Source organism: Harpia harpyja, chromosome Z (assembly GCF_026419915.1).
Source record: "Harpia harpyja isolate bHarHar1 chromosome Z, bHarHar1 primary haplotype, whole genome shotgun sequence".
In the NCBI taxonomy this organism is placed as follows: Eukaryota; Metazoa; Chordata; class Aves; order Accipitriformes; family Accipitridae; genus Harpia; species Harpia harpyja.
In genome coordinates this window covers 41,036,941-41,063,084 of record NC_068969.1, presented here as the reverse complement: position 1 = coordinate 41,063,084, position 26,144 = coordinate 41,036,941, and the positions used below count along the sequence as shown (strand labels likewise).

General features: G+C 34.9%; 1 protein-coding gene across 1 annotated transcript in view; it reads right to left on the bottom strand.

The window, feature by feature from the left end:
* Window positions 1-1,533: 1,533 nt before the first annotated feature.
* Window positions 1,534-26,144, bottom strand: part of IFT74 (intraflagellar transport 74) — a 41,781-nt gene continuing 17,170 nt past the window's right edge. The window contains exons 9-20 of the mRNA XM_052776045.1: window positions 25,248-25,386; window positions 24,153-24,215; window positions 23,052-23,195; window positions 22,353-22,393; window positions 21,048-21,127; window positions 17,272-17,325; window positions 12,394-12,491; window positions 11,282-11,408; window positions 7,329-7,492; window positions 6,534-6,659; window positions 4,013-4,073; window positions 1,534-2,238 (exon numbers count right to left, since the gene is read on the bottom strand). Of these exons, the coding sequence (XP_052632005.1) occupies window positions 2,123-2,238; window positions 4,013-4,073; window positions 6,534-6,659; window positions 7,329-7,492; window positions 11,282-11,408; window positions 12,394-12,491; window positions 17,272-17,325; window positions 21,048-21,127; window positions 22,353-22,393; window positions 23,052-23,195; window positions 24,153-24,215; window positions 25,248-25,386 (1,213 nt within the window). The 3' untranslated portion in view covers window positions 1,534-2,122. The remainder of the gene's footprint in view (window positions 2,239-4,012; window positions 4,074-6,533; window positions 6,660-7,328; window positions 7,493-11,281; window positions 11,409-12,393; window positions 12,492-17,271; window positions 17,326-21,047; window positions 21,128-22,352; window positions 22,394-23,051; window positions 23,196-24,152; window positions 24,216-25,247; window positions 25,387-26,144) is intronic.

The following is a 26,144-nucleotide window of genomic DNA, read 5'->3' as shown; positions in this document are numbered from 1 at the left end:
CTTAAACTTGTATTAAAAAAAAAAAGATTAAAAGAGTTAAAGAAAAGGTTATTTTCACTGACACTTAGGAGCTAGGTATGGATACAATTTACTTAGGTCACTATTGGGAATGAGTTATTAATCTCCTGGAGGGAGATTAAACACCTGCTGCATAGCTCACCATTTAGAATCCATAGTTCTTTTCAGCCACAGGTACTATGACCATGACAGGACCATAAGGATGAACTTATGGAATGATTGACAAGATTCTCAGACAGAAACAGGTAATCTGGAGATCCTTCAACAGAATAAGGAAAAGAACAGCATGCTGGAGAGAGGGATTTTATGACAGGCATCTCCTGGGGAACACAACAAAAACCTGTAAACTTTACCATGCTGTCTTACAGAGTCACTGCCAAGGAATAAAACCATCCCCTGCCCTGAGTGAAAGCGAATTTAAAGCAGTCTGTTTATTCAGTCTGCAGCTTTTTTCCACTGTTCATTAAAATCTGTTATTGCAGCACAAGTGGAACTCAGGAGGCAATCTCTCTGGCTGATGATTTGATTGGTGAGAATATTAGACTTCAACTTTATCTCCACAAATAATGGGCTCTCTCTGGAATAGCTGAAACTTTGACAGGAAGGAAGAGACATTACTGGGAATTTCCCCTAGATAACAGTCCTTGGTTTATAGAAATCCTGTTCCATTATCTCTGAATATTATACGGACATAAATATACAGAGCAACAGCATTTACCGTGCTGAATTGGAAACACAGTGCTCTCTGCAAGAATCTTCAGTATTTTTGTTTTACATACCTCTTTATACTCCAAATGACAATCATAGATTTGGAGAAATTTAGTGACAAAAAATAAGAACTTCTATTTTAACGGACTCAGCACATTTTCTAATTCTTTGTCTACTGCACTTCTATGAAGTGGAGCATATAGTCTACTTCTTTTTCGGAAAACTTTTCTAGGAGAGCAGAACAACTATAAACGCACACTCTACCATTTTTTATTATTTTTTGTAAAAGGCTAGATTACCGTCTGGCTAAGATTCCTACCTATAGTCAACTGTGCTTTTTTCTCTTTGATCAGGACTAGCTTGCAACATACCAGGTGGAGGAAATTATCAATAGGTTGTTTATAATTACATTACCTGTAGAATGTGAGGGAAAAATATACATGGAAATTCTGTTTTATGTAAATGTTTTCTGAAATTTCTGTATCATAAAGCACATTGTTATTTCTGTACCAGTCCTGTTTTTGTTCTCTGTTGAATCTCTTTCTATATATTTTTGTTGAAGTAGAGGTTGCATATGACACTGCAGCTTGAAATCTGAGGAAAAAAAAATTGCAGAAAATACAAAAAATTTTCCCTGTTATTTCCTTTATTGGTGAATACTACACAAGTAAAATGCTCTGCACAAAGTCAGTACTAGCTATGTTTCACCACTTTTTATCACAGTTCTCTCCTTGTAATTACATTAAAAATATAGAAAATAAGGAAGTTTATCAGTTCTCCATTAAGAAATGAAAATTTGCTGACAGATCCAAAGTACATTTGCTTTTATTATAAGACTTTATACTACGATGCAATTCGGACTTAAAAGGATACTTGTCATCCTTAGATGTTTTCTTTACTGTTATAAATTGCTATTTAAATAGGAATGGTATGCTGATATTACCATCTCTCTTATTATACACTTCATTTAAGATAATGCATATGAGAGCCTGTCAGACAGTCCTTATTCAGGGAAAACTCCTGTTCTGTTTGGCATGGATAGGACTACAAGACAATTAAGAGATTCATTGTATAAAGCAGACCGAAGTTTCATATTTGAGATGCAATGCAGCAATGGGCCTCAGTAAAATGTTCTGATGATTTTACACTCATTGTGCAGTATTTCCTTTTTATTTCTACAAGTTTCTAGAATTCAGAAATTTATTTCTAAAATTTTTAAATGTTGCAAAAGGAGGCATACTATTAAAACCCATGACTTCTGAAAACCTGGAAAAATACTTTTAAGAATATCTGTCGCTGTAGTGGTGAGCAAATGAGCTCAGTAGTTCAGCTTTCCATGCTGCCTGTGCACATCTCTCATTGTTGGTCCATTGGGACAGGAAGGAAGTGCCTGCGTTCAGTTCTTGGTGTTCTGTAAAGCTTCTATGAGAGCTTTGTTGTATTCTGTGACCAGCTTTCTCACGTTCTTCATTATTGGCTGGTAGTCACTCTCCTGACTTTTTGTTGCTATGACTGATTAAAAGAATTAAGGAAACAAACTGCCAGTATAAATATTAGCATAATTAGAGATCATAAGGGAACCATAATACAGTAAGTTTCCTTCTGTGAAAACTGTCAAGGGTTGCAAATAATGTAAAAAACTCTAATTGGTTCTAAGAGATTTACACCAATTTACTAGCTACCATCTCATGCCAAGCATGGTAAAAAAAAAGAGATTACATGCCTGAGTCAGTTTTGTTTTCATATATACAGGTAATAGGTCCTTTGTGGAAGATGCTGCCCATTGTTACAACGCAAACAAAACCACTTCAAAGCACTCAGCTATTTACAGCCATACAATTTGGCACTTTGGAACTCCAGCTACAAAAGTCCCAGCCCAAGACAGCAGGGCCTTTCTTTCCACTAGCCCAAGTAGACATAAAACTCTGAATAAGGGCCTGCACTTGGATAGGTAATACATTGTAGCAAGTTAGGAGATGCTTTTAATATCCTGATCAACTTTTTCTCTTGGTTTGTTTTAGAGTTTTTTCTGTTAGAAAAAATAGAATCTAAGATTCTTGCCTTAATAAAATATTCCTGTAGAGCCTTCTTCATAGAGGAGGTGGCTCCAATTACATTACATTGACCAAGACTTTTTTTCAGATTTTTTCCAAGAATTAGAGCACTTATCAGATACAAGAAATGGGATATTTAGTATATGAAAAAGATAATGCTATAGGCAGTTTCCATTTTTTTTTCCCCTGATGGCTAGGCTATTACAGATTTGTCTGAAATACATTCTTGTGCCATCTTCTGAGACATGTAGCACTGTCCAACACACAGCACTGGATGATAGAGTCTAGTTTTGCTGTTACTTTTACCAATTACATTTGTACTATAACCATATAATGGTGATTCTATGCATCTTTGATATTTCAGATTTTTTGTTTCCTAAATCATTTTAAAGAAGAGAATTTATTGCAGTGAATTCAATGTCCCTAGATTATAAAATAAAAGTGCAACTGTTCCCTACTCAGATCTCTACAGTAACTACGGAAAATAGTACAAGATAAGAAGAATCATCAATTCTAATTAAAAAAACTTCAGTGCTTTTGCTAATTTCAAAAACTATCTTATGAAAGTCACTTGAAGCAAATAAGATTTTGCTGATGTTTTGGAAGGTCTTATATGATTAGTGGAATGTAACTCTTTAATTAGCATCACATATTGAGACAGCTACAATGCAGTTCCCCCATCCCCGCCCATTTTGCAGCTAAAGCATCTCATTGTCATATCTTACCACATTTATCTGATTTTTTTTTCCTCTAATATGCAGTTCCTCTTTTATTTGATAAGAAATACATTCAATGCATACAATTTGTTGTTTACTTTTTAATCATTGATATTTATGGTGTTTTAAAACTGCAAAATACCATGCAAAGTCACCACGCTGTACAGATTTTCAAACAATGCCACACTTGCTGGATAATTTCAGATAAGACTGGACAGATGTGAAGATGATCTTCTTATGAAACCTAATGGCAAAACTACCCAACAGGAAAAACTCCAGACTGCAAGACATATCTCATGCTTTAGGACCCCGTAAAATCGTTTCAGACAACACATGCAAGTTTTGCTATATATAATATCTATCAGCTAACCAGACATTTGCAAAGCATTGCCTTTCCCCTCCTCCCCTGCCTCCTGCTTCCCATTCCGTCCTGTCTTATTCTGCTGGAGGAAACAGACTTCTTCCTCAATTAATACAGTGCATGAATTTTACTGTATTTCTTAAAGAAAAGGATACATTCCTTCATCATAAAGTTATTTTGCTCATGGTGCTGCCACTTCCTCTCCAAATTTGTAAGCTGAAAACACAAAAAGAGCCAAGAGTGAAAACGATAATTATTACACACGTACTTAATACAAAGAATCTCCCCAAACCTGTTGTATCAATATCTTGTTCTTTATCACATGGTAAGATCAAAGTTACTTCACAAAAACGCCACAGAAATGAGAAACAATGGCAAAATGATTTTTGAAAGCTGCCAATGATTAACCTGTATATAATTAAGCGCTTCATACACCTGTTTATATAAAAGCACTGCATGCAGCTGCAATGGTAGATGGAAAAAATCAGATGAGAATTTGAGACTTGTCATATAGGGAAAGGTGTAAGCAAGTCAGAAGTAAAAAGGTGAACACTGCAGGGATATACTAATTCTCATTATACTTCATATCATTTTAAACGATCTCTTCTTAAAATCAGTAAGATCTAAAATCACCAAAGATACAATATTTCCTGACACTGTCTTGGACTTTGAGCTATACAGAAGAAACTTCCTTACTTCCATAGTTAAGTTTCCTGTCTGATGCCAGAAGCTGTGATAAGAACAGAGCTGCAGCGAGAAGATTGTAGGAGTGTGGGTTAAGTGCTGGCACTTCTTCAATACTTTCAGCATCAACAGGAAACTAATGTGGACATTATATGGATGGCTGCTTCCTTACAATACAATTTTATATTTGTTTTTCTGATGCTACTGTTCAAGGTTCTGCATTTCAAGATATGCAGATGTTATTTTTAAATGCAAAAGCTGAAAATCATTCTGAGACTAAACTTTCAGTGGAAACTAAGGTAATAAATTAGGAAAATATTGCACCATTTTACTTAAAAGCTTATTCTTAAGCTAGGAGATATGAAAATAGTTGCTGTATTACTCAAAATAAATCTTACAGTGAAGACTCAGTTACCCAGTGTACTGGTTCACAGCAAACATGGTAGTCATTTATTTCCAAGATATGATATTTTTGACCAATTATAATTTTTATTGCCCCTTTGTAAATGTTGCTACATGCAATACAGCTGGTAAAGGAGCCTAGGTTTAAAATATTGTCTGATATATATCTAAGGAACTATTCGGTGCATTTTTATAGTAACTCCTTGAACTCATACTCCTGTGAACGCCACAACTCATACAGTTGACTGCTTGCAAAATCACCCAAACCTTCAAGATATGTAAATGTTATTTGTACTTCAAAATGCTTTGATGTGTGTCAACTAAGTTATTTTAAGATATACCTTTATTTACCCTCATGACATTTACACTCGTGACATAAAAAGCAAAGAAACAAATGCTTTTCACACACATTGAAGTAGAACTGCCACAGCTTAATGAACTGAAGAAATGCTGTACAACTACTATTTTATATAAACTTTTTAACATCATTATACAAGTATCTTAACACTGGCTGGGTATCAATTTCTGATTTACATAATCTCTAGGAATAAGAATCTGATCTTGGCATAAAAAATATACAATATCTGAAGTCTTGCAGATTCTGGCATGGAGCTTTGGGGATTTATATCATCACCCTAGAGTTAGTCCACAATAATCATATGCTATGAATGTATACGTATACCTTCTCATTTAGAGCTATGCCCTCTCATCCGCTCCATAAAGTTCACTCCAGAAGAAAGTTAACTCAAACATGTACAAATATCACCTTCAGCTTTTAATTGAATTAGAAAAAAGTAACAGTTCTAAAGGACAAAGATCTCAACAACCTGGAACAATAAAAATCAGTGAAATACAGAGAAAAAAATAAATTTCCATTTTTCAGCTTATTTTGAGGTTATCTATTTTCCTTCTGTACATTCAAACCTATATGCCAGTAAAGTTCTGTTGCCAAAATGACATCAATTTATGGGTGTTTATAATGGAAGAATCAAAGCTGCTCAAGAGTTTATAAACATATTTCCTGATTCACTTTTGAAATGTAAATGTAAATATATTCATATACCAAAGTTCCTTGGGTTTAAAGAAGTCTGAACAAACCCTAAAAATTCAGTGGTCTGCAAGGAGCAGAAGGATTGGAAAAAAGGAGATGGAATTAATAGTACAGGTTGCAAGAAAAAAACTTATCACCAGAACTTTAAAAGCAAAAGTCATCTTATCTAATTAGTAGTGACTTTTTCTTCCTGTAGTTTCTAAGTCAGTCCTCAAAACTCCTCAAGCAAAGGAAGGGCAAAAGGGGGAGAGTTCTGAGCAAGATTAATACAAACACTTAAACAAAGTATTCGTACAATTTTTAAGCTCAGAAAGACCTCTGCCTAGTAACTCTGAAATACAAAGCTTACAAGAAATTTATTGGCACAATATTAACTTTGTTTGAAAACAGAAAATATGGCTATACAATTACAACACATAATTTTGAAAACTCCCTCAGAAGGAAAAAACTGATTCCATTCATACAATGTTTCATGTGTATGAGAAAACCGAAACTGTGATAGAAACAACTGAAGAGATAATATATAGCTTGAGCTATACCTGAGAATGTGTCTCATTCTCTTGCAGCTCTCTCTTTAGTGTCTCATACTCTGTATTCAAGTGTTCCATTATTTTCTTGAAAGCATGGCTACGTTTTGTTAATTTTTCTTTGTCATCCTGGAGTCTCTAGGTGGAAAAAACCCAACACAAACGGATTAATGGATGAGTTCATTTGCTGTGGGCTACAGACAAATTATTTTAATTCAGCTTTCAAGATGATACTTTTTCTTCCTTTCAGAACAATATCATATGCATAAAGAACTCATAAGGCTTTTCTCTAGCAATGCATGCTCTATCCTAAAGATAATATTCAATGGTTACGACCAAGTTGTAGGCTTAGACCATATTATATCAGCACAAGTGGGAATGCTGATGTTAAGAATTTGTAGGAAATTTATCACATGTGAAATGGGAAATGCTCTAGATGGAGTTTGTCGTAGAGCAAATACATGCAGGACAGATTTTTCTTTTTTGTTTGGGTTCTGTGGTTAGATTGCTAAGTTCAAACTTATGGGTAGTCATAAGTTACAGCAGAAAGGTTCAGATGAATCACTAAAATAAATGGGAAATTTTGTGGAAGGAAGATATCAAAAGGCATCCAGCTGATAGCCTGCTGTATCCAGTTATTTAGTCACATATACAAGCAGAGAAGCATTTGGATTCATTTGCACTGGTGTGCAAGCCCAGTTTTCAGCTATCAGTCAGGATTCCCAGTCTTGGACCTGGATTCCCCTCCACTAGGTGCTCAAAACCACACAAATTCTGTATAATCCAAGGTTTCATTCCTTTCATTACCTTTTTCTTCTCTTCTCCTGATGCTTTCAGAGCTGGCAAATTATTGTAGACCTCCAGCTCCGTTTTTGTTTGTTCAATTTTGTCTTTAAGAGAAGCCAGTTCATCAACCATCTTGCCCTCCAAGAGTTCCATCTTCTGTAAGTCCATCTGCAGTTTTTGACTCTCTAGATCACCAGATACACAATCTCTAATTGACAGTACTTTTTATTTCATAATACATTGCCCAGTATATAAACATTTATGCTATACTTAAGCAATACAAACAGCTCCTGCGTATCTTTCTGATTCTGATATTCATGGGAATGTTAATGTGAATGAAAGAAAAAAAATTGATTTTCACAATCATCCTGTAAGTCAGACTCCTATGTTACTATTACTGTATTATACTCCGTAAGTGAAGAGTAATGAAAACATGGTGATTTTCTACCTCACAGTGTGGTATTTCTATAGTTAAAGTTGTCTATAGCATCAGTCAATTTCAGGTCTTAAAGCAGTGGTGATACCTTACAGAAAGCTGACTGCAATAATGCAGACAATTTAAAAAAATTATTTTTGTTAAGTTTTTTAGCATTATGTTGTTTTTATTTATGTTGTTTGTATATGATAAGACTTAATTTTATGAGCGTAAATAGCCAAATTTGCTTTAAACATTCACTCTGTACAGGAAAACACTTCTATATCTCCACAGAATAAGAACTGTCATAGCTGACAAAATGAGCATGTGCTATAATATACAGCATTTCCTTGTGACAATCCATTAAAAAGAAACAACAAAGATACAGGTAATTAAAGGAGTTAGAAGTATGGATGGATTCTTATATGAAGAGAGATGTAAACTGAAACTGTTCAGACATGAGATGCTTAAGAGAGGATACAAGAAAGATACACAAAATAAAAAATATACTTTGATCCAGTTTTGGGGATAAGTCATCCACCCTGAGTGTGGAAGGACTAGATGTGGCTAGCCTTGTTTTGGGTAGTTTTCTGACCTGCAGCCTTGTTATTGTATTTTCTTCATGTTCCTGAACATTTAAACACATGGCTACATAATCTTATGTTTCAGAGCTGTGTCTAACTCAGAAGAACGATACAAATAATGCAGGGTTTTTTTCTACATTCTAAAATATCAGGCAAAGTGGGCTATTGGGCAGGATGAGACAGCACAAAGAAACTTCTCTCAGCATAGACTGTATATTTTGCTCACGCACTCAGATTTGTGCTGAACACCTGGAAAACAGGTAGGAAATTTTCCCCCAAACTTAACCAAGGCAGTATAGATCTTTACGGCAGAAGGGAGTGGATGTGCACATGTGACAGAAGGAGAGTTCACCTCTCCAAAAACTGTGGGTATGGTTTCCTTAGTGGAATTATTTGGGAAAATCTCACCTGATCAAAACCCTGTCATAGCAAGACTTTGGTACTCATCTCTCCTCTTGTGTATTTATGCCATATACTTATTTTTTAGAGTGAAATACTGGCTTTAATCATCATTTCTGTCTTATTACAGAGTGCTTTGGTGATTTCTTTAGGAACCTCAAAATAAAAAAAAGACAAGCCAAGATTTTTGTGTACAATATGCAATTATCCTGAGGAACACACTGCTATAAGTTAAGATTGAAAGGGTCCTGTATGTGCAAAGAACATTTATATAAATATGAAAAATTTCCATACTGGTAAAAAGAAGGGTTTAAAAATAAAAGGTTTGGAACTGCATTGGATGTCTGTGATTCAATGTTATGCTGCCTTCTACCCTAAAGGGCTTAAGAAGACACTTTCCCTGTGTCCAGAATATTTCATAACTGTCCATAGTTTCACTTTGGAGTTCCTGGTGTTGGTCAATGTCAGATCCTAAAACACGACTGAACAGACCACAGCTCTACTTCTTGTGTTCCTACAGCACTGTGGCTTAAAGACAGACAAATGCTTAAGGACCTCAATAAATCAGGGCTTTAACACTAAAACCAGTAAAAAATTGAATTATAAAATAAAAATAATTCAAATTGGAGAGAAATAGCAGAAAACAACCTTAGATTTTCTTTAAGATTTGTTTAGGCCTAACCATGGCATCTTCACTTTTTATCTTGTTGTTCTAATATTTGTATTTTGTTATTTTAAAATAATACATAGTTGACTAATTGGGATTTATTTTACATGTAAAGAGTAATAACAACATAAATGCCAAAAAGCCAGAAAGGATTCTTAGGCTGTTCTATCTATATACTGATAAAAACTATGGTGAGAAAGCAATGGGCTATTCCTATCCATTCACACTTTCTGGAGAAAAGGGAAGAAACTGGAAGGGGTGAATTTTATCCTTATCCAGCAACAGCCTCAATGAAAAAAACTCAAAACTAAAAAACCTCAAAACTTCTCTAGGTGAAGAGACAGGAAGAGGATGCAGCCCAGTTCCTTCTGATACGCCATGAAGTTGCAGCATCTAGCAGGCAGTGTGTACACAGGAGCAAACTCTCAGACCAAACTACAGTGACCCAGGGAAATGTTTTTGGGAAACTAGGCCATCAGCACTTTTGTTTACTCTTCATAGTTTCCTTTCCTTTTTTTTTTCCTTCCCCCCCCTTTTTTTTTTAAAGGGTTCTGCTGGTGGACTTTTTATATCTTTGTTATAATCACAACAAAAAAATCCTGAAGATAGTTATGCTATAATTCAAGGGTTAGGAAGAACTTCAACTGTGCAAACTGAACATTCACTGTATTTTTGAAAGAATCTTAAGTTTTTTATTACAGTATCTGTGACTCCTTGCTTTCAGAAGTTTACTTATGAATTATTTAAATGATCTGCTGAAAATTATGTACTGTAACTTCCTTCTCTCCCATTGCAAAGAACAAAATACATCTCTCAATAATGTCTCTGTAGTGCTATGTGCGTCCAGAACATCCTTATATTGTAGAGTAGTAAGAATTGATGCTTACACGAAAGAACAAAAAGTTGTATTTGAACTTGTAATGTATGGCCCAGCTTTTTAAACTTTGCTAGAACTGCAAAATGAGTATTTGCAGACAAGCAAAGACTAAATGTTCAAACACACAACAGAACAATCAATTTCTGTAATATTTTGTGCATAACTTCTTATTTGCACATAACTACTTTGAAGTTACAACACAAGCTCCTATTTTGAAAATTACTACCAAGTACAGCACATAATAGCTTTCTAACAAAATGATTTATAGTTCTTAATTCCTGCCCTTTCCTTTCAGCCAAACAAACAGGGAAAGACTTGCTGAACCAATAATGATATTGGCACAGGCTTAGAATTATGAGAACAATTCTACTATAAACAGTGCAAATAAAGAACTAAACAGATACTTGTTATGGAAATGAAAGAAAAATACTGTCTGCTTTTTGAAATTACAAGCAAGATCCTGCAGATTCTTACACTTAATTTTAACTATTTGAGTATTTCCAAAATTAAGTCAAAATGAATATTCACTTTGCAGAATCAAAGCCTGAGAATTTGAGAGCTATTCACTGTTGTTGCCCGTTATTCTCCCGTGGTATGTACCCCTTTAAGAAAAGCACAAACCATAAGTAAGTGATACTAAGAACTACATTTACAAATAATACATAATATTTAGATAACTGTGGAAGTCTCTAATTCAATTTATTAAACACTATTTTAAGATCGTGAAAAACATTTATTTTGAGGTGAATATTAGTAAAGTCAAACTTCTATCTGAAACAACTTTGTATCCCTGTATTAAAATACATCTGTTTAACGCGTATCTGTCCAAGGAAGCAGATCATTTACTGATAGTAAGTGAAATACTCCTGAGGAATATAAATAACTTGTTACCCACAAGAGTTTCAATTTGTCAGCTTGCCACTGTGTTTTCATATTTGGAGATCACTGATCTTATACTTGTTATTAGTGTAACAACTCAGGTAATTTTAATTTTTATAAGGAATGAATTTGAAAATTCATTGCTGATCTCACCTGTAATCAGATTCTTAGCAGTGCTCTGCGATTTCTGCATTTCATTTGATTTGAAAGCGAGGTCTTCCTGCATAATCTTCAGCTCTTGATTGGTAACAGATGAAATTTGTTTCATATGATTCACATTCTGTGTGTGACAGAATATATATAACAATAATGAGAACACGCTGTATCTTTGAAACAACAAATGGTTAACTAGACAAGTAAAAAACTCTCCTGTCCTAGTACATTGTCTATTATTTGGCTTTTCTTCTACAAAGACTGAAAATACTGGAAGTAGTCCGAAGTGTTTTAAATGTGAATGATTTTCATTCTGCCAACGTTTGATAAAAGATGTACTGACAGGCCAGTGAAGATGAAACAAAAATGCAACAAGTATAAACTGTGTTGCCATATCGATCTCTTCTAAAGTAAGTGTCATTGCCTAAAATATACCCTATGGTATACCATACTGAAAGAATTTGAAGACAATTAAAGTGATGATATAATCAAAATATTATTCAGCTGAAAGATTTCTATAAGATAAAAAAATCCACAGGAACCAAATCTGTTAAAAGAAAAAATGTTTTTAAAGTGCCAAAAAAATGGTGGACTGCAAATGGGAACAACTTCTAAAGTGTTTACTTTAAATATTACACAGCAGGGTATTACAGACATAATTTTAGTAGATCAGAGAGACAACTGGTATACTGTCAGTTACTTAACAGTAGTGACAGAATACCTATGAACTAAGATTTGCAGACTTTAGGTAAACAAAATATTGCAGTAGTTTTATCTGCAGTATTCTGAAATGTTTATCATGAATGGAATAATGTTCATTATAGCAGTGATCATGAGTTACAGCAATTATGCAAACATTTCTTTTATTCTGGTCACAAGTATTATCTAATATTCAAAACTCTTTCCCCAGAAATAAAGAGAAATCAAACAAATTTGTTTATTTTTTTTAAACTACAGCTGTACATGGCTTAATGTTTAACCCTCTTAAGAGATTGTTATGCAGATACTGACTGGACAATATATAAACCCCAGCATCCTTCTTTATCCATTCATTCTCCTGTTCTGTGCTTCTAAATTCCTAGCTTGACACAGGAGGAGGGAAATGCACTTACCCTGCTTGAGTGCTCCAGGAGTGCAACAATGTTGGCTTCTATTTGGGCCTTTCGTTCCAATTCTTGATTCTTCACCTCTTCAAAAGTCTCAAGAAAACCTAGAGATCAACAAACATAATAAAGATGGCTGCTATTTGCATGGGTCCAGCACAAGCTCTTGTAATTTCCAGTCAAAACTTTGTATTAAATTGATAAGCTGTACAATTTCAGATGGGTTCTTTACGATTAATAGTTTATTTAAGAGACAGGTGGTAGAGTCCTTGAAACTTGTCAATTTATGGGTTGGAATGAAAAAGAGGACAATTTTTCCAGACATGTATTTGACTGATTAATGACATGAGGTCACCACCTTCTAGATACTGTTTAGATGAGGGTTGCCACCCAATGGGAAAGGAGTTTCATCACCATCATTTCTGACACCTTTCTGAATACTTGTCCCAGCACCTGTTGGTTTTCATTTTTCTGAAAGCTATCAAAATGGGCTACTAAATAAAGGAAACATGTGACTTTGCTATCTCTAGTGGCCTGGGCTAAATGCCGAACACTGCTAAGGACCTGAAACCAATATTCACCTGGTATCATCTCTTTCTTTCTGTATGATGTCCCTTTGCTACACCTCCAATTTATGTTCATTCCAATAAGTATCCAACTGAATCTGACAAGACACTTGTAATGGTGGTAGTAGTAGTAATAGGCTTACTACATTGTATTTCTGGTAACAGACATACTGAAAAAAAGGTGCTGGATGCATCACATGAAAGCCAGAGGTCCACCAAGAGCCACCCAGGGCTACAAGTTATGATTATCCCTCTCCTGCTGGGTCTCCTCCTGAAACATGGCTTATATACACAGGAGCACTCAGGAAACTGATTTTGCAAACTTTCTAGCTGGATGAAAAAGCAGAGAAGTGCTTGTTTGAGCAAGAAGGATTATGTAACAGTAAATTCAAGATGGATTATTTGGGAAGCGAGAAAGAAGACAGGAGGAACTACTTAATGGAAATACCGACAAATCCTGAAGGGATGAAGAATGACTAGAGAATTGTGGATCCCAAAGCATCCTTTTTTTTTTTTTTAAATACCTAATTTTAAAATTATTTACTAATAAAATATTTATGGATAAGAAAACTATTGCAATATCTGACATGATCTGCAACGCTGTCCATGAGAGTTAACAGAGATGCTTTACAGAGTACAGCTTCTAAAACTTTTAGAGTGGAAAATGTGCATTATTGGAGGCAGGGGACAATACTAAGATACTACAAAGACTATCTCTGAGACAGAGATATCAGGATGAAAGACACTTGGAATTCTTAGAGGTCAGTGAATGGCATTAGACAACACATTTGTAACGTGCACAGATGATTGCTAAAAATAATGACCAGTTCTGATGCAGATTCAGTTGGCTCAAAAAGTTGAAATAAAGTTTCTGTCCACCTGATGCTGACTAGTAACTGTAGAGAACAGTATTTAGCAAGAATGTAAGAAGGTTTACCTTTTGCCAACACTGCTGTGAACTAGTAACCAGAAACATAGTTAAAACCAAAGCTTAAACAGCCTGCACTTGAAAAAGCTAGTCAAGTCCCAAGTGCTGAATAAGACCATTGCCAGGCCTGTTTTTCTCCAGTACCAAGGCTGCAAATTAAGCTATCCTTAGAAAGGGAAGTTTTATTTTCTCTCTGTGATGTTCTTTTCCTTCAGAATAAACTTGTCTTGTTTTATCTTAAAGATATCACAATTATATTTTAATAGGAGGAGCAACAACGACAACTCCAAAAAGAGCTCTTTCCTCAAAGGGCACTCACTGGGTATTTCATACCATCTGTTGCTGTGAAATACAGACAGGAATTTTCTACACTAAGAAAATATCTGAGCACAACAGAACTAACGGAAAGGCAGTAAGGAAAGTAATAGTATTGAAATTCTCACGTAATGTTTTGTGTTTAAAACATTTGAGCTGTTCTTTCCTTTTGTGTTTAAAAAATTAAGTGGGTAATTTTTACAAAGAGAATCACTCAGATAACCTAACACAAAACTTTCAATCACATGAACTGTTTAGTGCTCTAGTGGTAAGCAAAAGCTTCATTAAAATCTGTCTCTTTTGAGCATCTGAGCCACTTCTTTTCAACATAACAGATGATGCCATGGACTTTGATGCATCTTAGCCAGAGGTCTTAAACAAGTTGATTGCAGTATCTTGATAAACCTATTTATTTGCTTCCAAGAAAGCTGTAGGCAATGAGGATATTGAATCTTCCAAAGCATATATGTAGGGAAGGCAGAGGAGTGAAATGAAAGCACCTTCATGAAAGAAAAGCATTCTCACACATTCATAAATATGCAATGAGAACACAACTAAAGTGCTTTACATCCACATATACATAATTTTATAAAACTGAGCCCAATACAGTGGAGTTAGGACCTAAGAATTGTACCTATATGATTTTACTAGTATTCTTCCCCTTTGGCATTCTGTACCTTTTTAGGTGTTTTTTTTCCAAACCTTCTTTGAATTTATTTAGAAACATTAAACAAGATCTGTATTTACATCTCATTTCATTGTCTTTCTGCAAGCAACTCCCCTTTTCATCACATCTGTCTGATTGACCTTGTTCCATTTGAGCACTATGTGTTTCACGGATTCATAAAAAATTGAAAGGAAGAGACTGCAAGAGGTCATCTAATTAATTCACTTGCTCCAGGACAAAAACAACTGTATGTCAGCAATTCAGATGTTTGCCTATACTCTTCTTACACACAGCTCATGACAGATACTCTACAATCCTCCTGAGCAATCTATTCCAATGCTCGGTGAGTATTAAAATTAGGAAGTTTTTTCTAATATCCAACCTGAAATCCTTCTGCAACTATTGGTGTATTACACCTTTTCTATCCTCCATGTTCATACAGAGATATAGATAATACACTTACTATTTGGAACAGCCTTTCTACACATTTGGCAACTGTTATAAATTCTCTAAAATAAAAGACTTGTGCTTTAATATTTCCTTGCGGGTCATGCTTTCCACATCCCTCACCAGTGTCTCTTCAGGACTGCCAACCTCTTTCTTCATGCGCAGAACTAGAGACAATACTCCAACTGAAGCCTTCCTCAATGCACAGGGAAGAAGATTACTTCATGCGTCTGGCAAACCACACTCCTATATATATACCTACTGCTGTGGTATTTTCTCTTCCATGTTAGTGTGATACCGCTGAGCCATATTCACTTTGTCTTTCACTATAACTCTGATCCATACCACAGAGCTATGCCTAACGAACTGCTCCCTGTTCTGCATTTTTGCTGTTGATTGGTCTGCCCAAGTGTACAAACTTAGACTTAATCCTTTTTGAACTTTTCGCACTTCATTTATAATCTGCCGTAAGTATTTTAAATTCTGACCCTGTCCTCCAACATGATTTCAGCTTTTCCAACATAGCATTTTCTGTGAACTATGTATTTACTCTCTCTCCTGTCATCCAACTGATTCATAAAAATATTGGCTAACCTGAACATCCAACACACTGCAAAACTCTACTCAATACATCCTTTCTTCTTGGCAATGAATCTGTCATAATCAATAATTTTTTAATCAAATGCACAGTATAGGTTAATAATGGACAATATTTCACTAGCTTGCTTCCAAGAACATGAGACAGCAGCAGCAGATGTACTGAAGTCAAAGTACACATCATCTGCTGCTCCTCCCTTATTCTGCAATATTTTTCTGTCAAAGAAGGTAATTATTTTTTTGTTCTTGACAAATCAATACTAGTGTTATTCATATTCCTGTTTCTACAACGTTTACAAATTGTTTGCTTGCTTATTTTTCCTATAATCTTTCTGGAAATTAATACTAAGCTGAGTGGTCTGTACTTCCCCGGCTTGTATTCTTCAAGACATGTACCATACTTCCTCTTTTCCCATCTTTAAGACACCTGAATGTTCCCCCAAATCTCTCCGTTAATCTCAAACAGCTCTGGAACTGCATCAATATCCTCTGATGAAGCACAGAAGCAGAACCCAAAAAGTCAGAAGGATCATGAGGCCCTGCTTTCACGGTCTGTATTCATACTGAACATCAAGATCAAGCAAGCTTTTGCCCTTCTGCTTCTCAGGAAATCAGGTAATTTCAAAACACAAAAATTGTCTAAGTACATTCTTAACCATCTTTCCTCATCGTCAGCTGAGACCTCTCTTTCAGTATCATGCTAGCCATAAGTTATACTGAACATTTTTACAGAACACTGTTACAAAAAGGTATTATATACTTTGGCCTTCATGGCATATTTATTGATCATTTTCCCCTTTGGCTGAGTAACAGACCAACTTTTTTTGTAAGCTGCCTACTACAGTATATTAGCAATAGCGTATATTTTGAAAACAGTTCTGTTTTCATCCTCTGTTAGTTGCTGTCGAGGTCTCTACAACATCGGAACCTTTTAATATGGAAGAAAGCTTTAGTAGCATTCATCTTGAACAAACAGATATGAGAAGTTTTAATTTTAAAGAACTACGTGATGTCTATGCTTGTCCATTTTGAAGTTCTGCTTTTAATCAGACCTGAACAGCTGGTTTTATATATCTTTTATTTAAATTAATTTAAAAATTAATTTCAGCCTTGCTTTGATAAAATAAAGTTGTGTTCCTAAGACCTTTAATGTTTGATGAAAAACCTTGAAAGATGCTCCAAATATTTGTGACTGTCCTATAAGTCCTAAGATATCAATTATCTTGTCCCGAGGTAGATCACAGAAACTTTATGCAAAGATCAGGACATCATTTATTTTCAGCTCAAAATTAACTGAGTATTAACAGTACAAGAAAAGCTGTATTTTAGTGGAATTAGGCCTAATTAAAGTTTATTAGACAACTTACTGTCCATGCTTTCTTCCCTCTTCTTCAGCTCCCTGTATTTCCAATTTTCCTCTCCTGCAAGAGATGTAACATTGATTTAACTTTATATTATTTCAGTCCTGGATTCCTTTAGGTAGGCAAAATGTCAGTTTTAAAAGTAAAAACTCCAGGACCCATCCCATCTCATTTAATATAGTCACTTCAACTGACTATGTCATACACACTTTGATATTAAAAAAAAAGATAATTAGCTTAATAAATCAGCCTCAATGCAATTTTTAGAACCTTTAAGAGGTTAGAATTTTTGATAAATAAGAGTGGGATAAATACTTGGTTTGAACAAAGGAAGTTTATAGGATTTTTCTGAAGTCAGGTGAATTTCAGTAATAGAGAACAAATGCTTTTGTGTATTTGGGCACCATGGTTAGTTAAAACTTTCTGCAGCTCTGTTTAACCATTACCATTTCAATGGTGCTTGCACGTATAAGAATGGACTTTCATAAGGATACAAAGCTTGTAAGCAACAGTGTGACAATCTCAGGGAAATAAAAAGGAAAAGTGTACAAGTGATGGTATAGGAAATTAAAACGCACAGAAAGCTTTTTACAATTAAGTTTAAAAGAACATTTCCATACACATTCTTTATAGTGGTATTAGGATTAATGAATAACATACAATACGTAATTTACTCCATCTTTAAATCCAAATACTGACTATAAATAACTCAATTAAAATGTACTAGTAAAGTGGGAGACCTGATATATTTGTCACAAGTTTCAAGAAGATGAGACAATTCAGTTCCTAAGAATAATTTTAAGTTTCAAACATCTAGATTTTTAGTTGCTTGAGTCTTCGTCATTGATTAATTTTCAGCATAATCTTGTAACTTTAAAGAATACAAAGAAAAAGAATGAAATAGATATAGATATAGATATAGATATAAATTAAGCAAGCAAATTTCTCCAGGTCTTTTTACTTGTATACCCCCATGCTTTCTTTTTTATCTAGTATATCCAAACAGTAAGAACACCCGTGGGCCCCTAAGGGACTGTGATTCTGCTTCAGCTTCCTTGCAGCTGTGGTTTTGTTCCTTGCTGGACTCTCTCTTTCATTTTGCAAGGCAAGTCTTCAATCCTTAACACCTCAGTCTGTTCTACTCTTAAAAACTCTTAGTTACAGTGAGCCATGAAAGAGAGCGCTACATGATCTGCCAAGTGTTTAAAGAAAAAAAATATTTGAAATAAAGACCACAACCTTTAAAATGTCTTTACAGATAAGTTTTCTTTAAAATATGGCATTACTAAATCTGTATCTTAGACTTTCATGCAATTTATGAAGTGTTAAGTCTATTCCATTAAGAGTTAATGTTGATTTTGACTAATCTGTTAAAGGTAATTGCTAATATATGGAACATATAATAAGTGTGTGAATTTTTTACTGATTTAGATTTTCTTAAGTGAAAACTAAAACCAGTTATTTCTATTTATGGTCGGTTTATTTTGCTCAAAAATATTCCTGAAATATTTATCCTGAAACATTCAAAAAATCCTTAGTTGTAATTTTTCTTTTAGTGGCTATTTTACCTTAAATTTAACTAAAAAACTTTAGGAGTTGAAGCTTTGGGAATGCTTTGTAATATACAGTTTAAATACTGAGCCAGAAGTAAGCTGACCAGGGAGGGATTGAGGACAGGAATCTCAAGGACACACCAAGATGCTGATTTAGAGCAGAAGTATGAATGCCCCTCTGGGATTTTCTCTCCATTCACTAAAGAGAGTGTTGGGAGTGTAGATTTCTGTGTCTTAAAGCTACTCCTTATGAATAGCTTCTTTATTCCCTCTATGTTATACCAACAGGTGTAACTCCCTCTATATTATGTCACAAGGTAACTTTATTCTGAATATCCCGAGTGATCTTGATATGTTAACAGAGAGTATGTGCTTTCTCCTACATATGCTTTAAACCCTCTTCTTCAACAGAGCTCTTTTTCTAAAACAGTGAAAGATATACAGTCCAGCAATGAATGATTGTGACTGTAAACCTAACTACAAAATTGTCCTGGTTTCCGCTGGGATAGAATTAATTGTCTTCCTAGTAGCTGGTATACGGTTATGTTTTGGATTCAGTATGGGAATAATGTTGAAAACACGCTGATGTTTTCAGTTGTTGCTAAGTAATGTTTATATGCAGTCAAGGATTTTTCAGCTTCTCATGGCCAGCCAGCAAGAAGGCTGGAGGGACACAAGAATTTGGGAGGGGACACAGCCAGGGCAGCTGACCCAAACTGGCCAAAGGGGTATTCCCTCATCATACCCAGTATATAAACTGGGCGGAGTTGGCTGGGGGGGGATCGCTGCTCAGGAACTAACTGGGCATCAGTCGGCGAGTGGTGAGCAATTGCATTGTGTATCACTTGTTTTGTATATTCCAATCCTTTTATTATTATTATTGTCATTTTATTACTGTTATTATTATCATTATTAGTTTCATCCTTTGTGTTCTATTAAACTGTTCTTACCTCAACCCATGAGTTTTACTTTTTTTTCCCAGACTTTGTCTCCCACTGGTTGGGGGGGGAGTGAGCAAGCAGCTGTGTGGTGCTTAGTTGCTGGCTGAGGTTAAACCACGACAAAAATGTGAAAAGCAACTCACTTCTTACCTTCTGCATTTCTCCAAAGATACAAAAAAAAGAGTTGCAAGCCAAACAAAAAGGAGAAATTAAAGCAGAATAGTAAAGTTGGCAATGATGTTATCTGGAAACAAGAAAGCTAAGAAAGCAGTCTTAATAAATTATTTGCACAAAAATAATGAGATATCTGAAGAACTATGAAATATTTTGTAATGCAGAAGATGAGAAACAGCTGTATGAAAAATTTAATTAGGGCCAATTTTAGAAATACTTGTTCACCTTGAAGAAATTTACGGTTAAATTTTACACTGATCACCTGAGAAAAGGTATAAACTAAAAAGGACACAAACACATTAATTTATCAGTCCTACAGAATTTAAATAACTTGTTACAAAATTTTCCAGAATGTACGCACATATTTATGTAACTCATATCTAAACAAGATTCCTTATAATCAGAAGAAGGTTTTCTGTGGGATGAATTTCCATTTTAAGGAGAATCTTCCACAGCTGTTGAGGGCCTATGCTCAGACTAAGTTACTTCTTCTAGAGCCATAATTCCCAGTGCTAGGACAAATCCTAACCTAACCTAGCCTAATGTACTACAGCAGGTGTTTGCTGGAGGTAAGCTTCTAAGCTAATGCCATTTCAAGGCAGCTCCCAAACTCTTCTTGCAAAGATCAACCTAAGAAGTTTCAAAGACAGATAAAAACAGTACTGAATTCTGTCTGCTTTAGACATTATTATTAAACATTCTCAATTCCACAATCACTGACAGTGTATCAGATCATGTAAAAGGTAAAATAAATAAAAGCTTTTCTGAAGCTGAATTGGTTCTGCAATGCTGCCAGTAAGAGAAACTTCTATTCCTGAAGTAGTCCTAAAAATAAAATTGGGACAGAAAACCAGACAACTGTACTATTATTTTATCTGGTAGCTTTACTACTCAGTATGAACTTGATGAACATGCCACTAAAGGTAGGTACTCCCCATTTCTTATATCTGAAAAGAGAAGCCTGTACCCCTAGACACAAAACCTTCTTCTGATGGTGAATAACGGACATTTGCATAAGCCTAAAGGTTTCAAGCAACTAATGTCCATAACCATATGTGTTGTAATATGAACAGATACAGCTCTGCATAGTCTGCTACAACTCTAGTCATATTACCTTGATGATTCTCCAGATCCATATCAAGTCGTTGAATGATCTTTTTAAAATGGTTTGTTTTTTCTCTTACTTCTGTCAGCCTGACAAACAGATAATGAAATCCAAGGTTAAAAATGTATTGTAAAATACATATTTTTTTTTACACAAAAATGGAGAGAAAAATCAAGAATAAAAATAGCAAACCCAAATTTATCAAAACCAAAAGAATATCAGGAGGATTGCTGTTATTATAAAAGGTATATATAAAGCACCTGCCACTTTAGTCCCTATATCTATGAAATATAAGTACTGGTGCTCTTTTTTATTAAAAACATTTTTTGTTGAGTCATCAGTAGCTCTTAACTTACTCAGCTGGTCCCTCTGCTGGTTGCTATACAGCTTGCAAAGGTGCAACATAATTGGTAAATTGCAACAAGGAACTGTATTCCTTAAAAATTACCTATGTGTTCACTAAAATCCATTAAGAAATTGCCAAGTAAAGCACTGCATTACATAATCAATCGAAGTGGGAAATGAAATTACCTTCAAAACATTTCTATGTAAATTCTCAAATATAATTCTCTGGTATTGTTTCTTTCAAAAAATTCTGTTAAGCAACTTATTATCCAATCAAAGGTGTTGATGCATTAAAAATTAACCAATGATTACAGTTGGGAATACTGCTTAAAAGAATTTAAAACTGTTTCTAGGAGATCTCAGGAATTATGTCAATTTTTCTGTAAAGAGAGAGAAGTCAAAAGGCTCAAAATCACAAAAATACTGTATTGTTTTATCTCCCCACCTCAATACATTACTATTTATTAGAACATTTACCAGAGTTTCTGGCAAAACTTCAGAAGGGTCCAGTACGCAAGAATCAAGAAGCAATACCCTGTTACTCTTTAGAATTGAGCTTTCTGTAAGCAACTTTGTAACTCTCAGGTTTTAAGAACACCTAACAAATTCTTCAAAATGTGACTGCAGCGTAAGGTAGGCTAAACTCCATATATGTCCCAGATAAGTAGCTCTTACAGACGTCTGCTCCAGCCTTAGAGAACTTTATGTCAGTGCTATTAACAATTTATATTCTCAAGCCATGTTCACAAGGATAGGAAGTATCTTATTGTGCAGATCTAAATGCCCTATCACTATAAAAATTGTTTAGCTGAAACAGAAGGATATATTCTCTTCTCTGTGGAAGGTAAACACAAGCAGAGGCTCAAAAATGGGGTGATGTTCCAGAAGTCCATAGAAATGTGTGATGGAATTCAACTGTCTTTAGGGTCTAAATGTAACTTGTAGCAACAGTATAATGGGATTACTCACTGTCTTTCCATGCTTGCTATTTCTTGACTATCATCCTTAACCTATAAAAAAGTATAACAACTTTAACATATGAAATAAAATCTACAAATGAGAAAAGGAAAATCAAAAAAGACTTCTTAATTCAGTGCACAGGGAACAGAAACTCAGCATATGAAATCACAAACTTGCTGTCACATTGTCAAACAACAGCTCTTCATTGAAAAGAATTGGTACAACTTGCGTTATGTCTTCCAAATATTCTCCTGCCTCCTCAACACACATTTAAAAATCAGACATACTTATCAGTGTTGTTCAGTCCAATAATCCATACAGTATATATGGATAACTACATAACACAGCCTACATAGAGCCTTGTAAACTAAATTGTCCCTGGATTAGTACATCTGCTCAGTACCCCACAAAGATACTGTCTGGAGTTAGGTTATAGAACTGTTCAATATGATCAGTTTTCCCATAACAACATGGCTGATATACTAGAACAAGTCAACCAGCTGAAAAGTTGATTGTGCCAATTTTGTTTTGCCTGAACCTGAAACATCCCATTCAGCCAATGCAATAACTGTTCTTAATTTCAGACTATTCGTGCTGCTTAAAGAGCAAATAAAGACAAGATTCAAACCCAAGTCTTCTCAAATATTATCTTCCCTTAAAATACTGACTGAGAGAATCTTTCACATGATTAACATTTTAGGTTCTTGCCTGCTTTAGTAATCTCTCTCTTTCCTCCTGTGGAGATTCCATGTTCTTATCCTCAGCAATCATTTGATTTCGATGTTCCTCGAGGTCATGGAGCTTTTCATACAGCTGCGCAGCCTCCTGTTTCACCTGGGAGTGTGCTATTTCCTGTTGGGAGAAGCAAACACCTACTAGCTATTTTCAGCTGGCAAGAGAGCATTGCAGAAATTATGCTTTAGTTAAGCAACACTTATCTATACATTGAAAGTGAAGCTTATTTGTTACAAACAGTGCAGATACAGTATAAGCAATAAACTTTATAATCCGTATTCTCAATATTGCGTTTTCTGGAATGGAATTTCCCAGTCAGCTATTTCTTGATTTATGTGTTCATCCTCAGGCCAATTTTCTGAGTAGATTTACTCTTCCATCATTTCTAGGGGATCACAAACCATATACAGTATTCAAAAGGACTGGAAAAATGTCAGTAGTATTGAAAATTATACTTTCGCAATATATATATGACTGTATGTTTCAGCTCATAAATCCTTTTATCCATGAAAGACCCAATACAAAAAAATTCTCTTCAATCTACCAATATGACAGTGTATTAGAAGTGTGTGTTAATGTATGTATGTGGGATAAAAAATATCTTAGCAGGTATCACTTTGTGCTTCAAATGCCAGCTGCTTCTGAAATGGAATAGGGAAGCAGAAAATCATTCTCACACATCCTGAAAGTGGAAAACATATTGAAAAATTAGGTCTCACAAATCCTTGAGAAGGATGTGAATGGTAGTTTCACATTTATCTTCAGAGAGTAATTCCAAATCAATCAAATGTCACACAAAACATTTGAACCCACATGAATAACTAAAGCTAGAAAACCTTACTATTGCTATCAAAATTTTGTACTTGGCATCTAGCAGAAATAATTTTTCCCCAAAACTTGTAAGAAATTATTGGTGGAAAACAGAGAGGCAGCTTTGCCTTCCCATTCTAGGGCATGATCCTACAGGTATCTGAAAATTTAAGGAGAAAGATTATAGGTATTTTTCTACTGTATTACTTTTTACACTAGAGCTCAATGAAGATCAGTACAGAGATTACTTATTGTCATACATACAGCTCTTAGAGCCTCTTCCTTTACATTTAGTGCATCCAATTCTTGCTGTTGAACAACCAATTCCTAAAGAGGAAAAAAAATGCAAAATTCAGATAAAAATTACTACTTGGTGAGATTATTTTTTTGTTCTGCAACTTAGTATTTACAAAATGCTATAAAACATCTCATTGCTGCTCTTAAAAATTTAAAAGACAAGACCGTGTCCAGCTTCTCCAAGTAACTCAGATGCAATACCTACTTACTTTCAGCATCCAACTTTTCCAATAAACTCTTATCATTGTTATTTGCAGTTGGGCTATAACAAAAATATGTTTGCCCTTTTTCCACTATTTTCCTTAAAATCAGTACTGAGGGTAGAATTTATCATTTCTGCTTCAGAAGTTTAAATTCAGATTTTAAAATCTGAACTAGCCACCACAGTTTCTTCATAGTCCAGAAAGAGACATGTAGGCCCTGACTACCGATTCAGCTCATCCTAAAACAGCTGGGAAGCACTGGCCTCCAAAGAGGCCTATATCTCTGGACATATTATACAGAGAAACTTTCTAAGACTGTATGCTGGAAGCTACATGATCCCAGAGAACCTAGAAATCTCACTGCTTTTCTTAACATTAGAATTAGTGAAGTCACAAAAATTTTACAAAGCGTGGTTTGTTTTTTCTGATACATTCAGATGTACAACAAGAGCAACAAGAAACCCCAGTCGGATTCGCTTTTGTGCACAGGAAGAAAACTTTCTACTCAAGTGAACTACAAAAATTGCTGGGTTTTTTTTTCGCTTTTGCTTGCTTTTCACACATGATGAAACATCTAAGCACTAAAGTAGCTTTTAAAATCTGCACGCCAGTCCCCAAATTTAAAAGGAAAATTATGAACATCATTTGTTCTTAAAATAAGAAATACAAAAAGAGAGAGTATTTGGGTTTAGTCAATTGCTCTATTTATTTTTCAGGCACTTCCACAAGTGATTAAGATACCAGCAAGCTTTTTGATTGTACTGCTCTGTTCTCAAGCTCTTTAATACTTATATTGTATCTGGAACCAATGGAGCCAGATTGAGAAACATTTTAGGTAGGTACAATGAAACAAACCAACCTGGGAGAGTTTTTCATTTGCAGTCTTCATCTCCATATATTTAGCTTGATTTTCCTGTGACATGTCTTTTATTATGTCATCTGCTACAACCTTTTCATGTTCAATATCTTCTTCTACAGCTTGAATTAACTTTTCTGTGCTGTAAAAATAGAACATTTTTGTAGCTTCTACTAGTTGATTGTTTATTTTAAGCACCCATTTCAAACTCTGGTATTCCTTCAGCCTCACTGAAATGATCCTTTAACACAAAAACTGCACAGACTCTAAAAAAAGGAGTTACCTACTTGTATCTAAGCTTCTTGGAGTTGGATTAGCTACATAAACATTCACACCACAGAATGCAGATGAAGGATTCTTTGCCCTTCCAGTACCCTCATCATACTTTCCAACACTCCAACCCTGTCTACCTGCATAGTCCCCAACACTGGCAAATGCATAGTACTCCCTCTCAGTTGCTCTCAATCAGTAAATTCGTGGAGTAAGAACAGGCGGTTTGAAATAAAGAAGTTGGTATGTGATTTGTGAATGCATAGGAAGAATACATATTATATGGATACCAGGACTTGATGGTACTGGATAAAGATGATAAGATGACCTTCCTTTAGCAATGAATTGATCGATTCCTTAAGAATGGAGAGTGGCTTCAGAGTCTTGGGCAGTGTGGAGCTTCTTCACCATGCAAGAACTAAGAAATTAGCCATTCCTGATGTTCTTGACTCATTACTTTAATCTTGTTAGGAAATCAATAGGATGCAACCATAAAAACTTCTCTACCACCGCAGCTATAGCGAATGTATTAGCAGATTCAAGGAAGGCATAAAGAGTGGTTCTCACTGTTTCATGTAGTATCTAGTAATTTCTATGAAATTGCTGAATCCTAGAGAGTCAATTTGAAAA